This window comes from Tachyglossus aculeatus, chromosome 6, assembly GCF_015852505.1.
Source record: "Tachyglossus aculeatus isolate mTacAcu1 chromosome 6, mTacAcu1.pri, whole genome shotgun sequence".
Taxonomy (NCBI): domain Eukaryota; kingdom Metazoa; phylum Chordata; class Mammalia; order Monotremata; family Tachyglossidae; genus Tachyglossus; species Tachyglossus aculeatus.
The window spans coordinates 43,118,644-43,134,247 of record NC_052071.1 but is presented as its reverse complement, the minus strand read 5'-3'; the positions used below and the strand labels follow the sequence as shown (position 1 = coordinate 43,134,247).

The window sequence follows — 15,604 nt, the reverse complement described above, 5'->3', positions numbered from 1 at the left end:
AGGGACTCTATAATAATAATAATTATGGTATTTGTTAAGCGCTTACTATGTGCCAACCACCGTCCTTAAGCGCCGGGGTAGGTACAAGGTAATCAGGTTGTCCCACGTGGGGCTCACAGTCTTAATTCTCATTTTAAAGATGAGGGACTGAGGCACAGAGCAGTTAAGTGGCTTGCCCGAGGTCACACAGCAGTCAAGTGGCAGAACCGGGATTAGAACCCATGTCATCTGACACCCAAGGCCCGGGATCTTTCCACTAAGCCACGCTGCTTCTCTACACAATTTAATCAGCGTGGTTCAGTGGAAAGAGCACGGGCTTTGGAGTCAGAGGTCATGGGTTCAAATCGCGGCTCCGCCACATGTCTGCTGTGTAACCTTGGGCAAGTCACTTAACTTCTCTGAGCCTCAGTTACCTCATCTGTAAAATGGGGATGAAGACTGTGAGCCCCACGTGGGACAACCTGATCACTTTGTATCCCCCCAGCGCTTAGAACAGTGCTTTGCACATAGTAAGCGCTTAACAAATGCCAACATTATTATTATTATTATTATTATTACTATTATTAATCAACTTGTATCTATCGCCTCTAGACTGTGAGCTCGTTGTGGACAGGAATGTGTCTGTTCATTGTTATTATCATACTCTTCCAAGCGCTTAGTGCAGTGCTTTACACACAGTAGAGGCTCGATAAATGCGATTGAATGAATGAATCTACCCCCAGAGTTTAATTCTGTGCTTGGCACATAGTAAGCACTTAATAAATGCCGTAATCTTGTAACAGGATATAGAGCATGGAGAAATTTTGCACTAGTTTTCCAGAAGTTGTAGAATAAATTCCAACTTACACCCTGTAAGTCTACGGGAAAATGAATAATAATAATAATAGTATTGGTTAAGCTGTTACTAAGTGCCAAGCACCGTCCTAAATACTGGGATAGATTAGAGTCAATCAGGTCAAACACAGTTCCCGTCCCACACAAGGATCACAGTCGAAGTAGGAGGGAGAACAGGTACGGAAACCCCCTTTTACAGATGAGGAAATTGAGGCACGGAGTAGTTAAGTGACTTGCTCAAGGTCACACAGGAGGCAAGAGGTAGAGCCAGGATTAGAACCCAGGTCCTCTTACTCCCAGGCCCCTTGCTGTTTGCACTCTGCCGCACCGCTTCTCACAATATAGCCATTCACCGTATATCTATATTTTTGAGAAATACCTTCTGGCTGTATCTTGAAGTAGGCTCACATGTATATATTATGCTCTCCTCAGAGCCCATATATGCATGTGTGTTCCCAATGATTTATTTTGATCACTCTGTCAATATTTTTGTGAGTTTTCCTCACTAGCATGTAAGCTCCTTGTGGGGAGGAAACGTGATGATGATGATAATAATAATAATAATAATTGGCATTTGTTAAGCGCTTACTATGTGCAAAGCACTGTTCTAAGCGCCGGGGAGGATACAGGGGGATCAGGTTGTCCCACGTGGGGCTCACAGTCTTCATCTCCATTTTACAGATGAGGGAACGGAGGCCCAGAGAAGTTAAGTGACTTGCCCAAGATCACACAGCAGACATGTGGCGGAGTCGGGATTCGAACCCATGACCTGTGACTCCAAAGCCCGGGCTCTTTCCACTGAGCCACGCTGCTTCTCTATGGCATTTATTAAGCGCTTACTATGTGCAAAGCACCGTTCTAAGCGCTGGGGAGGTTACAAAGTGATCAGGTTGTCCCACGGGGGGCTCACAGTCTTCAACCCCATTTTACAGATGAGGGAATGGAGGCCCAGAGAAGTGAAGTGACTTGCCCAAAGTCACACAGCTGGCAATTGGCGGAGTCGGGATTTGAATCCGTGACCTCTGACTCCAAAGCCCGGGCTCTTTTCCACTGAGCCACGCTGCTTCTCTGCCATGTCACTCTTCCTTAAAGCCCGATATAATGCACTGCACCGTAATAACCTACACTCAAATGACCAAGTGTCACCCTGGAAGACAGAGAATCAATCAATCGTATTTATTGAGCGCTTACTGTGTGCAGAGCACTGTACTAAGCACTTGGGAAGTACAAGCTGGCAACATATAGAGACAGTCCCTACCCAACAGTGGGCTCACAGTCTAATCAATCAATCAATCAATCGTATTTATTGAGCGCTTACTATGTGCAGAGCACTGTACTAAGCGCTTGGGAAGTACAAATTGGCATCACATAGAGACAGTCCCTACCCAACAGTGGGCTCACAGTCTTAAAGGGGGAGACAGAGAACAGAACCAAACATACCAACAAAATAAAATAAGTAGGATAGAAATGTACAAGTAAAATAAATAAATGAATAAATAAATAGAGTAATAAATATGTACAAACATATATACATATATACAGGTGCTGTGGGGAAGGGAAGGAGGTAAGACGGGGGGATGGAGAGGGGGACGAGGGGGAGAGGAAAGAAGGGGCTCAGTCTGGGAAGGCCTCCTGGAGGAGGTGAGCTCTCAGCAGGGCCTTGAAGGGAGGAAGAGAGCTAGCTTGGCGGATGGGCAGAGGGAGGGCATTCCAGGCCCGGGGGATGACGTGGGCCGGGGGTCGATGGCGGGACAGGCGAGAGCGAGGTACGGTGAGGAGATTAGCGGCAGAGGGGCGGAGGGTGCGGGGTGGGCTGTAGAAGGAGAGAAGGGAGGTGAGGTAGGAGGGAGCGAGGTGATGGACAGCCTTGAAGCCCAGGGTGAGGAGTTTCTGCCTGATGCGCAGATTGATCGGTAGCCATTGGAGGTTTTTGAGGAGGGGAGTAATATGTCCAGAGCGTTTCTGGACAAAGATAATCCGGGCAGCAGCATGAAGTATGGATTGAAGTGGAGAGAGGCACGAGGATGGGAGATCAGAGAGAAGGCTAGTGCAGTAGTCCAGACGGGATAGGATGAGAGCTTGAATGAGCAGGGTAGCGGTTTGGATGGAGAGGAAAGGGCGGATCTTGGCAATGTTGCGGAGGTGAGACCGGCAGGTTTTGGTGACGGCTTGGATGTGAGGGGTGAATGAGAGAGCGGAGTCGAGGATGACACCAAGGTTGCGGGCTTGTGAGACGGGAAGGATGGTAGTGCCGTCAACAGAGATGGGAAAGTCAGGGAGAGGACAAGGTTTGGGAGGGAAGACAAGGAGCTCAGTCTTCGACATGTTGAGCTTTAGGTGGCGGGCGGACATCCAGATGGAGATGTCCTGAAGGCAGGAGGAGACGCGAGCCTGGAGGGAGGGGGAGAGAGCAGGGGCAGAGATGTAGATCTGGGTGTCATCAGCGTAGAGATGATAGTTGAAGCCGTGGGAGCGAATGAGGTCACCAAGGGAGGGAGTGTATACTGAGAACAGAAGGGGACCAAGCACTGAACCTTGGGGAACCCCCACAGTAAGAGGATGGGAGGGGGAGGAGGAGCCTGCAAAAGAGACCGAGAAAGAATGACCGGAGAGATAAGAGGAGAACCAGGAGAGGACGGAGTCTGTGAAGCCAAGGTCAGATAACGTGTTGAGGAGAAGGGGGGTGGTCCACAGTGTCAAAGGCAGCTGAGAGGTCGAGGAGGATTAGGACAGAGTATGAGCCGTTGGATTTGGCAAGCAGGAGGTCATTGGTGACCTTTGAGAGCGCAGTTTCCATGGAATGAAGGGGACGGAAGCCAGACTGGAGGGGGTCGAGGAGAGAGTTATTGTTGAGGAATTCTAGGCAGCGCGTGTAGACAGCTTGTCAAGGAGTTTGGAAAGGAATGGTAGAAGGGATATGGGACGATAACTAGAAGGTGAGGTGGGGTCAAGAGAGGGTTTTTTTAGGATGGGAGAGACATGGGCATGTTTGAAGGCAGAGGGGAAGGAACCAGTGGAGAGTGAGCGGTTGAAGATGGAAGTTAAGGAGGGGAGAAGGGATGGAGCGAGAGATTTGATAAGATGAGAGGGAATGGGGTCAGAAGCACAGGTGGCCGGAGTAGCACTTGAGAGGAGGGAGGAGAGTTCTAGAAGCAGAACGTAGGAGTCCGGGCTCCACCACTTGTCTGTTGTGTGACCTTGGGCAAATCGCTTCACTTCTCTGAGGCTCAGTTTCCTCAACTGCAAAATGGGCATTCAGTACGTAGACTGTGAGCCATATGTGGGACAGGGACTGTCTGACCTGATTTCCTTGTGCTTTCCCTTAGTGCTTGACCCTTAGTGCGTGCTTAACAAATGCCACTTAAAGGGAAAAAAAAATGGCATGTTGAAGAATGCTGTCCTCAGTGGCTTTTTCAGGCAACAGCGGCACAATAGATCAGTGCTTTGCACATAGTAAGCGCTTAACAAATACCATTATTAATTAATGATCTCTTCCATTCTTTGGTTATCTAGTATATGCTTGCTTTTGGGGGGAGTGCAAGGCCAGAAGGACAAATGAATGACCTTTTCCCAACTCCACGTGGGCAGTTACTTATTTGTCGTTTGATGGATGTGGTGTCCATTCACACAACCAGGACACCTCCACTCGGTTAGACGGGTGCGGTGGTTTCAAAATCAATGAGAGTCTAAAGCGAGATCAAGTTGAAAAAACATCTCTTTAAACCCGTAAACATATCAGTCCTCGTACAGTGGCTACTTGAGTTTCTGAAGACTCACACAACCAAGACACCTCCACTTGGTTAGACGGGTGCAGTGGTTTCAAAATCAACGAGAGTCTAAAGCGAGATCACATAGTAAGCACTTAACAAATACCATCATTATTATTATTATCAAGTTGAAAACACACCTGTTTAAACCCGCTAGCATATCAGTCCTCGTACAGTGGCTACTTGAGTTTCTGTAGACTCACGAGACAAATTGTGAATGGTAGTCCAGATTGCAATTCATGATCTCATTGATGAGATGGTCAGAATATCGTTTTAAAATGTAAAATGGCAGGATCATGTTGATATTCAGGGGAGGGGAAAATAAATGCTGGAAACGATGACATCGGTTAAGTAGCATGGCCTGGTGGATAGAGCACTTGCCCCGGGGTCAGAAGGACTTGGGTCCTAATCCCAGCCCTGCCAGTTGTCTGCTGTCTGCCGAATTGGGCATATCAATTAACTTCTCTGGGCCTCAGTTGGCTCATCTGTAAAATGGGGATTCAGACTGTGAGCCCCATGTGGGACATAGACTGTGTCCAACCTGATTAGCTTGCATAGTAACAATAATAATAATGATGGTATTTATTAAGCGCTTACTATGTGCCAAGCACCGTTCTAAGCACGGGGATAGATTCAGAATAATCAGGTTGCCCACTTAAAGCTCACAGTCTTAAACCCCATTTTTAACTGAGGCACAGAGAAGTTAAGTGACTTGCCCAGAGTCACACAACTGACAGGTGGCGGAGTCGGGATTAGAACCCATGACCTCTGGCTCCCAACCCCGTGCTCTTTCCACTAAGCCACGCTTGGATGTACCACAGTGCTTAGTAGAGTATCTGGTACATGGTAAGCACTTAACAAAAGTTCCAACTGCTAGGAATTCTACAGATTACCTTGAATATTGTAAAACTGAAACGGTATTTTTGAGTCTCTCTTACCTTGAAAATGGTCTCAAATTAGAAGCCGGTTGGCAGTTAATTTTAGAAATTCGAAATCAGAAACCAGGCCCAGAGAGATCAAGTAACTGAGGCTGGGTTATCCCGCAAACGAGTAAAATTGAGGTAACATCTTAAGGGGCTGTCTGAGATGAGCCTTGGATGCCTTGGGTGTTAGCTTAGTATCAAAGGGCATTTAGCCCCCTTCTAGACTGTGAGCCCACTGTTGGGTAGGGACCGTCTCTATATGTTGCCAACTTGTACTTCCCAAGCGCTTAGTACAGTGCTCTACACACAGTAAGCGCTCAATAAATACAATTAAATGAATGAATGAAAGGGCAGTACCGAAGAAACAGTATGGTGTAGTGGATAGAGCATGGCCTGTGAATCACAAGGTCCTGGGTTCTAAATCCAGCTCCCCCACTTGTCTGCTGTGTGACCTTGGGCAAGTCACTTCTCTTCTCTGGGCCTCAGTTCCCTCATCTGGAAAATAAGGATTAAGACTGTGAGCCCCACGTGGGACAGGGACTGTGCCCAGCCTGATTTGCCTGTATCCACCCCAGCGCTTAGTTCAGTGCCTGGCATATAGTAAACGCTTACCATATACCACAATTACCGTTGTTATTCTTATCCTTATTATTAGGATGAAAACATTAGAAAGTCTGCAGCGTCATCCGTGAGCCACCTTTTCTAATCCATCTGCAGACATTCAAGCACCCAAGGTTTCACTAAGCCTTCAAGCTGCGTAAAACGACCAGAACCCAGAACGGCACAGCATTAAACCCGGAATGTTTTTGCCTTTTCAGAGAAGGGACGGACGGGAGTTCCTTCGCGAGGGCGGAATGCCGAATGCACCGACTTCCCCGAAGAGCCCCGGAGTTTTCCCGCCGCTCTGTTAGTAATTTGTGCCTCTCGGATGCTTCCCTCTAGATTACAAGTAAAAGCAAAGAGTCGACGTGGGCCTTGCTCCACAGCGTGAGCGATGCCTTTTCCGGCTGGCTGCTGATGCTGCTTATTGGGCTGCTAGCAGGTACGGGGAATTAGAGTAATTCGGGAAAAACAAACCAAAACAAAAAATGGCCACTGCAGTGCGTCAGGTTTGGATAGACTCCAGCGTGTGGTTTGATCACCCGAGGGGTTGCTGTAAGGTGTCAGGTTAGCCGCCCTCCATCCTTTCTAACACACACATTTAAGGGGGCTTTTGGGAGGGAAAGATTACCCAGGGACTTCCCACCGAAAGCATTTATCCCCTTTTATTATGAAAAGAAAGTTTCCACCTGCGTAATGTAGCAATACAAATTAAATCCCGCTCCCATTTTCTTAGTCGCGTAAGGCGTTGGCTTGAGGTCTGCGCCTATAGTATTATTCCTTGACACTAACAGATCTAAGTAGGGAAGATGGCCTAGGGGTTTTGTCCCCATGGAGCCCAGGGATGGGAAGTGATTTATCCAAGGTCACATAGTGTGACTGCAGGAAGAATCAGGACAAGAAAAATCCAGGGCTTCTGGACTCCGGGTCTTTCCTTTGCATCACTGCATCTCATCACATTGCTGCCCCAAGTGCTTAGTAGTAATAATAATAATAATAAAGGCATTTATTAAGCGCTTACTATGTGCAAAGCACTGTTCTAAGCGCTGGGGAGGTTACAAGGTGATCAGGTTGTCCCACGGGGGGGCTCATAGTTTTAATCCCTATTTTACAGATGAGGGAACTGAGGCACAGAGAAGTGAAGTGACTTGCCCAAAGTCATACAGCTGACAGTTGGCGGAGTCAGGATTTGAACCCATGACCTCTGACTCCAAAGCCCGGGCTTTTTCCACTGAGCCACGCTGCTTGTGATTGCAGGAAGAATCAGGACAAGAAAAATCCAGGTCTTCTGGACTCCGGGTCTTTCATTTGCATTACTGCAGCTCATCACATTGGTGTCCCAAGTGCTTAAGTGGTCACTCAGTGGAAAGAGCCCGGGCTTTGGAGTCAAAGGTCATGGGTTCAAATCCTGGCTCCACCAACTGTCAGCTGTGTGACTTCGGGCAAGTCACTTAACTTCTCTGTGCCTCAGTTATCTCATCTGTAAAATGGGGATGAAGACTGTGAGCCCCCCGTGGGACAACCTGATCACCTTGTAACCTCCCCAGCACTTAGCACAGTGCTTTGCACATAGTAAGTGCTTAATAAATGCCATTATTATTATTATTATTAACTGGCAATTGGAAATTGGATGTCAAGACACTGGCTTGCCTGCCATTACTTTCATTCATTCATTCATTCAATAGTATTTATCGAGAAGCAGCGTGGCTCAGTGGAAAGAGCCCGGGCTTTGGAGTCAGAGGTCATGGTTTCAAATCCCGGCTCTGCCAATTGTCAGCTGTGTGATTTTGGGCAAGTCACTTCACTTCTCGGCCTCAGTTACCTCATCTGGAAAATGGGGATTAAGACTGTGAGCCCCCCATGGGACAACCTGATCACCTTGTATCTCCCCCAGCGCTTAGAACAGTTCATTGTTCATAGTAAGTGCTTAACAAATGCCATCATTATTATTATTATCATTATTGAGAAGCAGCGTGGCTCAGTGGAAAGAGCACGGGCTTGGGAGTCAGAGGTCATGGGTTCAAATCCTGGCTCCGCCACTTGTCAGCTGTGTGACTTTGGGCAATTCACTTAACTTCTCTGCGCCTCAGTTACCTCATCTGTAAAATGGGGATTAAGACTGTGAACCCCACGTGGGACAACCTGATCATCTTGTAACCTCCCCAGCGCTTAGAACAGTGCTTTGCACATAGTAAGCACTTAATAAATGCTATTATTATTATTGAGCACTTACTGTGTGCAGAGCACTGTACTAAGCGCTTGGAAAGTACAGTTCGGTAACAGAGACAATCCCTACCCAACAACGGGCTCACAGTCTAGAAGGGGGAGACAGACAACAAAACTAAACAAGTAAACAGGCGTCAATAGCATCAAAATAGATAAATAGAATTATGGATATATATACACATCATTAATAAAATAAATAGAATTACAGTGACCCAGGGGGTAGAGCTGAATACCAAATGCGGTGGTTACAAACCGATTGGAAAGTTAGCGTCTGTCGTTCCTTCATTCCTTTGCTGTGTGACCTTAAGGAAACCTTATCGGCACAGCAAGAATGGTAGAATGGCAAGAATGTAGAAGATACCTAGGCATTCTGTTCAAAGGCAAACACAGAAGATAACACTGAATCACTACTGCACCCATTTTTCCTTTGGCAGAGTTTCTGTAATACATTAATCCATGATTCGTTAATTAATGGCTTTCTGCCTTCATGCTCCCCCATCACCCTCCCCCTAAACAAAAAAAAAAGGAAAAAAAAAACACCCTTCAAACTATCTATTCAGTAGAGACACGGTGGGTAAAGCACAGGCCTGGGAATCAGAGGATCTGCGTTCTGATCCTGACTCTGCCACTTGCCTGCTGTGTGGCCTTGGGCAAGTCATTTAACTTCTCTGTGCCTCAGTTTCCTCAACCGAGGAGTGAATTCCCTCTAAGCTGCTCCTTGTGGGCGGGGAACCTGTCTCCAAACTCTGTTATATTATATTCCCCCTATATTATATTCTCCCGAGCACTTAGTACAGTACTCTGCACAGAATAAACACTCAATAAATGTCGTCGATTAATTGATCGATTGTAAAGTAGGGATTCAGAACCTGTTCTACCTCCTACTTAGATGATAAGCCTCATGTGGGAGAGGGACTCTGTCTGACATCAATCAATCAATCAATCGTATTTATTGAGCACTTACTGTGTGCAGAGCACTGTACTAAGCGCTTGGGAAGTACAAGTTGGCAACATATAGAGACGGTCCCTACCCGACAGTGGGCTCACAGTCTAAAAGACATGATTAGGTTGATTCTACCCCAGTGCTTAGAACAGTGGGTGACTCACCATCAGTGCTGAACAAATACCGTAATTATTCATTCTCATTATTACCGTCCTATTGAACGTTCTGGACGGATTGGCATTTGGCCTCTCGGAGAATCAATCAGTGGTATTTATTGAGTGCTCACTACATGCAGAGCAGCGTATTAAGAGCTCGGGAGAGTTGGATACACCGGAGTTGACAGCCGCGTTCCCCGCTCCCAAGCGCTTAGCACAGTGCTCTGCACACAGTAAGCACTCAGTAAATACAGTTGAATGAAGCTTCGTTTAGTCCGTCCGGGCACACGTCTGAGGGTTAAAGCGGGCTCTTTTCTCTTCTCTCAGGTTCCCTAGCCGGGCTGATAGACATCTCGGCCCACTGGATGACAGACTTGAAAGAGGGCGTGTGCCTCGGAGGCTTCTGGTTTAACCACGAGCAATGCTGCTGGAACTCCGAGCACGTCACCTTCGAAGACAGGGACAAGTGCCCCGAGTGGGAGACCTGGTCACAGCTAATCATAAGCAAGTCCGAGGTAACGGGCCACGGAAGCCTACTCCCACCGTCTCCCGGGATTCCCCCTCCTTTTGCTTCCCATTTATGGAACCGTGGCTCGGGGGACCGTGGGGAGTTGGGGGCGGGGAGGGGGGCGTTGAAGAAGAGGGTAAACAAGCTACTTTTTCTGGGATGGCTGTGAGATGTAGTTTGGTCCTGAGGATGGGATTAGACGGGATGGGTAGCTCAGGGTAGCCACACAATTTTGTCCAATATACACCACTTCACTGTTTTGGGGGGGGTGTTGTGAGCCTGCTAGATTTTAGTGCTCAATGGTATACTTAGCTTATCTCTCTTTCTCTCTCTCTCTTTTTCTCCTTCTCTCTCTCTCTCTCCTGCTCTCTCCCTCCTTCTCTCTCCCTTTTTCTCTCTTTCTCCCGCTTGCTTTCTCCCTCTCTCTTTCTCTGTTGTTCTCTCCTTCCTTCTCTCTCTCTCTTCTCTCTGTTACTCTCTCTCTCCCTCACTCTCTTGCTCTCTCCCTCCTTCTCTCTCTCCTCTCTCTCTTACTTTCTCTCTCCCTCATTCTCTTGCTCTCTCCCTCACTCTCTTGCTCTCTCCCTCCTCTCCCTCCTCTCCCTCCTCTCCCTCCTCTCTCACTTTCTTTCTCCCTCACTCTCTCTTGCTCTCTCCCTCACTCTCTCTTGCTCTCTCCCTCACTCTCTCTTGCTCTCTCCCTCCTTCTCTCTCTCTCTCCCTCCTTCTCTCTCCCTTTTTCTCTCTTTCTCCCGCTCGCTTTCTCCCTCTCTCTTGTTCTCTCCTTCCTTCTCTCTCTCCCTCTCCTGCCCTCTCCCTCCTTCTCTCTCTCCTGTCTGCCTTACTTTCTCTCCCCTTCATTCTCTTGCTTTCTCCCTCCTCTCTCCCTCACTCTCTTGCTCTCTCCCTCTTCTCCCTCTTCTCCCTCTTCTCTCACTTTCTTTCTCTCTCACTCTCTCTTGCTCTCTCCCTCCTTCTCTCTCTCTCTCTCTCTCTCTCTCTCTCTCACACACACACACACACACACACACACACACAAACACACACACACACACACACACACACTCTTTCTTCTCCCCCCCCATAGTTATGCTAAGGCAATTCACAGCGCTTAGAACGGTGCTTTGCACACAGTAAGCGCGTAACAAATACCATCATTATTATATCATGAGGGACAAAGTAGGAAGTTTGGCATATATCCCCCAAAATAATGTTCTTCATGCTGTAAGCCCTTTCCACGCAGCCTCACCGGCATCTTGTCGGAGGGGAAGAGAAGTGAAGCGACTCGTCCACGGTCACGCAGCAGGTCAGTGGTGGAGGCAGGATTAGAACCCAGGGCTTCCCACTCCCAGGCCCGTGCTCTTTCCACTAGGCCACGCTGCAGTCAGATAAGGTTCTTGCTGAACAATGCTGGATAAAATTATCATTCTTCTACAAAGGAACAATAAATATCGTAGTGTAAATCTCATTCAAACCCTTACAGTGTTTTTCCAAGAAGTTCTTTGTTCTGTAGAGGTGAATTTAAGGAAGCAGTCTGATCTTATGGGCCTGGTAGTCAAAGCGCCCGGGTTCTAATCCCAGCTCCACCACTTGTCTGTTGTGTGACCTTGGGAAGGTCACTTAACTTCTCCACGCATCAGTTACCTCACCTGTAAAATGGGGCCGAAGATTGTGAGCCGCACGTGGGCCATGGACTGTGTCCAACTGGATTTTTGTGCATGTGCCCCAGCACTTGGTGGTTTCCTGGCACACAGTAAGCCCTTAACAAATCCCATAAAAAAGCAAACAAACAAAAACATTTTCTAGTCTGGGTACCCACTGATAATCTGTTGCGAATTGCTTTGTAATAATGAAACATTTCCTATTGAATGGAAAGTCAGTGCTTGTAATGAAATGAATCAGTTGGGAGTCAGAAGGACCTCCGTTCTAATCCAGTCTCTGCCATTTGTCTGCTGTGTGACCTTGGGCAAGTCACTTAACTTCTCTGTGCCTCAGTTCCCTCATCTGCAAAATGGGGATTGAGACTATGAGCCCTTTAATGGGGCAGGAACTGTGTCCAACCTGATTATCTTGTCTCTACCCCAGGACTTAGAACAGTGAATGGCACATAGTAAGTGCTTAACAAATTCCACAGTTATTATTATTGGGGGTTTTTCTTTTATTTTGATTGTGTATATATCTGTAATTCTATTTATCTATTTTGATGCTATTGATGCCTGTCTACTTGTTTTGTTTTGTTTTCTGTCTCCCCCTTCTAGACTGTGAGCCCGTTGTTGGGTAGGGATTGTCTCTAACTGTTGCCGAATTGTACTTTCCAAGTGCTTAGTACAGTGCTCTGCACGCAGTAAGCGCTCAACAAATGCGATTGAGTGAATGAACGAGTAGTTTATAAACATTAAAAGGAATTTTCTGGGTGAGTTTGACCCCCTTTACTGAAAAGCCATTGGATGCTTGATGCGTCTGAACTGTGTGGTTGAATTTAATCCAGACCTATGTCTCTCTTTGCATTCAGGGAGCGTTCGCATACATTCTCAACTACTTTATGTACGTCCTTTGGGCTCTGCTCTTCTCACTCCTGGCCGTGTCCCTAGTCAGGGGATTTGCACCTTATGCCTGTGGTTCTGGAATCCCTGAGGTAAGCCTGTAATACAATTTATATCTGTATTACCATCTGTCTCCCCCTCTAAGACTGAAAGCTAGTTGCGGTCAGGGAATGTGTTTATCAATTCTGTTGTATTGTCCTCTCCCGAGCACTTCAGTACAGTGCTCTGCACACAGGAAGCACTCAATAAATACCATTTTTTTTTGTTGATTATTTATAAACGGTGACAAAATGAATCCTTCCTGTTTCATAAGCGCCTCAAAAATCATTGAGTAAAATGTCCCATGAGGGAGGTGGCGGTTTCTCAATTTCATAGCCAGATTAATCGAGACCAAAGTAAACGGCTTCCCTTCAACGCGGATGTGACTTCAGAGTTTTGGCTGTCCTGAGGCAGAGGAAAATTCCCCACTTTCCTCCTGTTCCACCTGATGTGATCAATGATATACAGTTTGTGCACAAAGCGTAGGATAATGGAGAAGTATATTGGAGCCTCTAATCCTCGTTTCTTGGGGTGACTCCTGACCTCTACACCTCCGACCCCTCGCCCCAGAACCATTGTGTTACTCTCACTCATTCAATCCTTCAGTTCAATTGTTTTTATTGAGCGCTTCCTGTGTGCAGAGCACTACGCTCGCAGGAGAGTGCAATACAACAATAAACAGACACATTCCCTGCCCTCAACTAGCTTACAGTTCACCCAGTTCCCTTGGGTGAACACTTTCAAATGTCTTACTGAAGATGCACCCTAAGGTAATTGCCTCACCTTCTCATCCTCTAAAGCCAGCCCCGCTTCAGTTTGTACCTGTGCCTTCGTGGTGATTGAATAGGCGCTGACTTTCTCAAACCATGAGACTTTCCTCTCAGAGTCACTCTGGCAAATCCTATACACGTACTGGTTGCGAGGTCGTACTTTTGATTTTTTTTCATTTTTGGAGAAGATGGGTTATTGACCATCGATGGATTACGGCGAAGGTGCCTAGGTACCCTGTGAAACTGAAAATATTTGGCCTGGGTTACCGTAGGTGCTGCAATCTCCAAATGCTTCCTTTAAGGATTTCTAAGTTTTAGAGAATTTTAACACCTGAGAAATGAAATTTATCTAGACTTCCAAATCCAGTATCGGTCAGTAGTATTGATTGAGCGCTTGCTGTATATAGAGCACTATGCTAAGCTCTTGGGAGAGTACAGTACAGCTTATTGTGGGTAGGGAATGTGTCTGTTGTTGTATCATACTTTCCCAAGCTCTTAGTACAGTGCTCTGCACACAGTAACCACTCAGTAAATCCAATTGAATGAAATACAGTTAAATGAATACAATAGAGTAGGTAGTCGCGATTACTGTCAGCAGGGAGCTTATAGACTAGAGAAGGAAGCAGATGTTTAGGCAATTACAGATGGAGCTGTGGGGCTGGGGTAATCTCTCTCACTTTAATGTTTTGGGACATTTAAGAGCTACTACTTAAGGAGTTCACAGGGTTTCAAAATCGTGGCACAGTCATCAGTGGTCAGCATGGTTCCTGGATCGCAATGCTGAAATCATCAATACCCGCTTAGACTCATTTCCTCGAAGGCATATTGCAGTTACCGTGATAGCTTTTCTCCTAAGGCCAACGTGGATACTTTATAACATCAGATTCGTTTCAGGGTTGTAGCTGAGAAACGTTACCTTCCAGAAAAGTAACCTTCGTTTTGTATATCCAGTAACATCTCCGATCTTAAAAAAGATAATCGTCTGATTGTAATAGATCCGCAGTCTCTTTGCTTCCAGTGTAAGATATAATGCCCTAGTTCATTTTATGATAAATCAAATGTAGAATATTGAAGAGCCATGAGGACATATCATGTGTCGCGAAGTGTTATCAGCAGTTTTGAAATTAATGTTACCAGCACCCTATGGGTTTAATATTTACTTTGCTTTAAATTCACTGATTCATTCATTCATTGATGACCATGATGGTAAAACTTATGGTTCTGGAGGAGATCAAATAAAATTCAGTCTTTTTACGTGGGAACTATGTAGTCGTGTAACTGTATAGAATCATAACTACCTAAAACAATGCATTGCTCCCCCTTGTCCCCCTTTCCATCCCCCCATCTTACCTCCTTCTCTTCCCCACAGCACCTGTATATATGTATATATGTATGTTTGTACATATTTATTACTCTATTTATTTATTTTGCTTGTACATATCTATTCTATTTATTTTATTTTGTTAGTATGTTTGGCTTTGTTCTCTGTCTCCCCCATTTTAGACTGTGAGCCCACTGTTGGGTAGGGACCGTCTCTATATGTTGCCAACTTGTACTTCCCAAGCGCTTAGTACAGTGCTCTGCACACAGTAAGCGCTCAATAAAGACGATTGATTGATTGATAGGTTTTGCCAGATTTGCAGCGGCCAAATGTGGATTTCACAAGCAATTCCCAAAATCCCATCCCATCAAAGCACTCAATCCCACATGGCCGACGCGCGTCAAGGACCGCGGCGTTTGGTGCGGTAAGGGGTAAACTCTCCTGTGTTTCGACTTGCAGATAAAAACGATATTGAGCGGTTTCATCATTAGGGGCTATTTGGGCAAGTGGACCTTGATCATCAAAACCATCACGCTGGTGCTGGCCGTATCGTCGGGCTTGAGTCTGGGCAAAGAAGGGCCCCTTGTGCACGTGGCCTGCTGCTGTGGAAATATCCTGTGCCATCTCTTCACCAAATACAGGAAAAATGAGGCCAAGCGCAGAGAGGTAAGAAAAAATAAAATAGTTAAAGATCCTGTCAAATGGGGTCTCCCTGACAGAAAAATCTCCAGTTGGGCCCGTTGTTGGGAAGGGATTGTCTCTATTTGTTGCTGAATCGTACTGTCCAAGCTCTTAGTACAGTGCTGTGCACACAGTAAGCGCTCAATAAATGCGAGTGAATGAATGAAATGAAATGAGTGAATGCCGTTTCCTCGGATGGTTTACCTGTTGGAAAGTATTTGAGCATTCGCTCTTCGCCGTCTCCTTGACCCCACGAAGGAAGTCCAACTGTAATGCATCTTTCCTACCATTCTC

General features: G+C 46.4%; 1 protein-coding gene across 4 annotated transcripts in view; it reads left to right on the top strand.

Moving 5' to 3' along the window:
- Positions 1–15,604, top strand: part of CLCN5 (chloride voltage-gated channel 5) — a 139,987-nt gene that overhangs the window by 99,014 nt on the left and 25,369 nt on the right. For all 4 annotated transcript variants that reach the window (XM_038748022.1, XM_038748024.1, XM_038748026.1 and 1 more), the window contains 4 exons: positions 6,467–6,566; positions 9,776–9,963; positions 12,469–12,591; positions 15,089–15,295. In XM_038748022.1, coding sequence (XP_038603950.1) covers positions 6,467–6,566; positions 9,776–9,963; positions 12,469–12,591; positions 15,089–15,295 — 618 coding nt within the window. The remainder of the gene's footprint in view (positions 1–6,466; positions 6,567–9,775; positions 9,964–12,468; positions 12,592–15,088; positions 15,296–15,604) is intronic.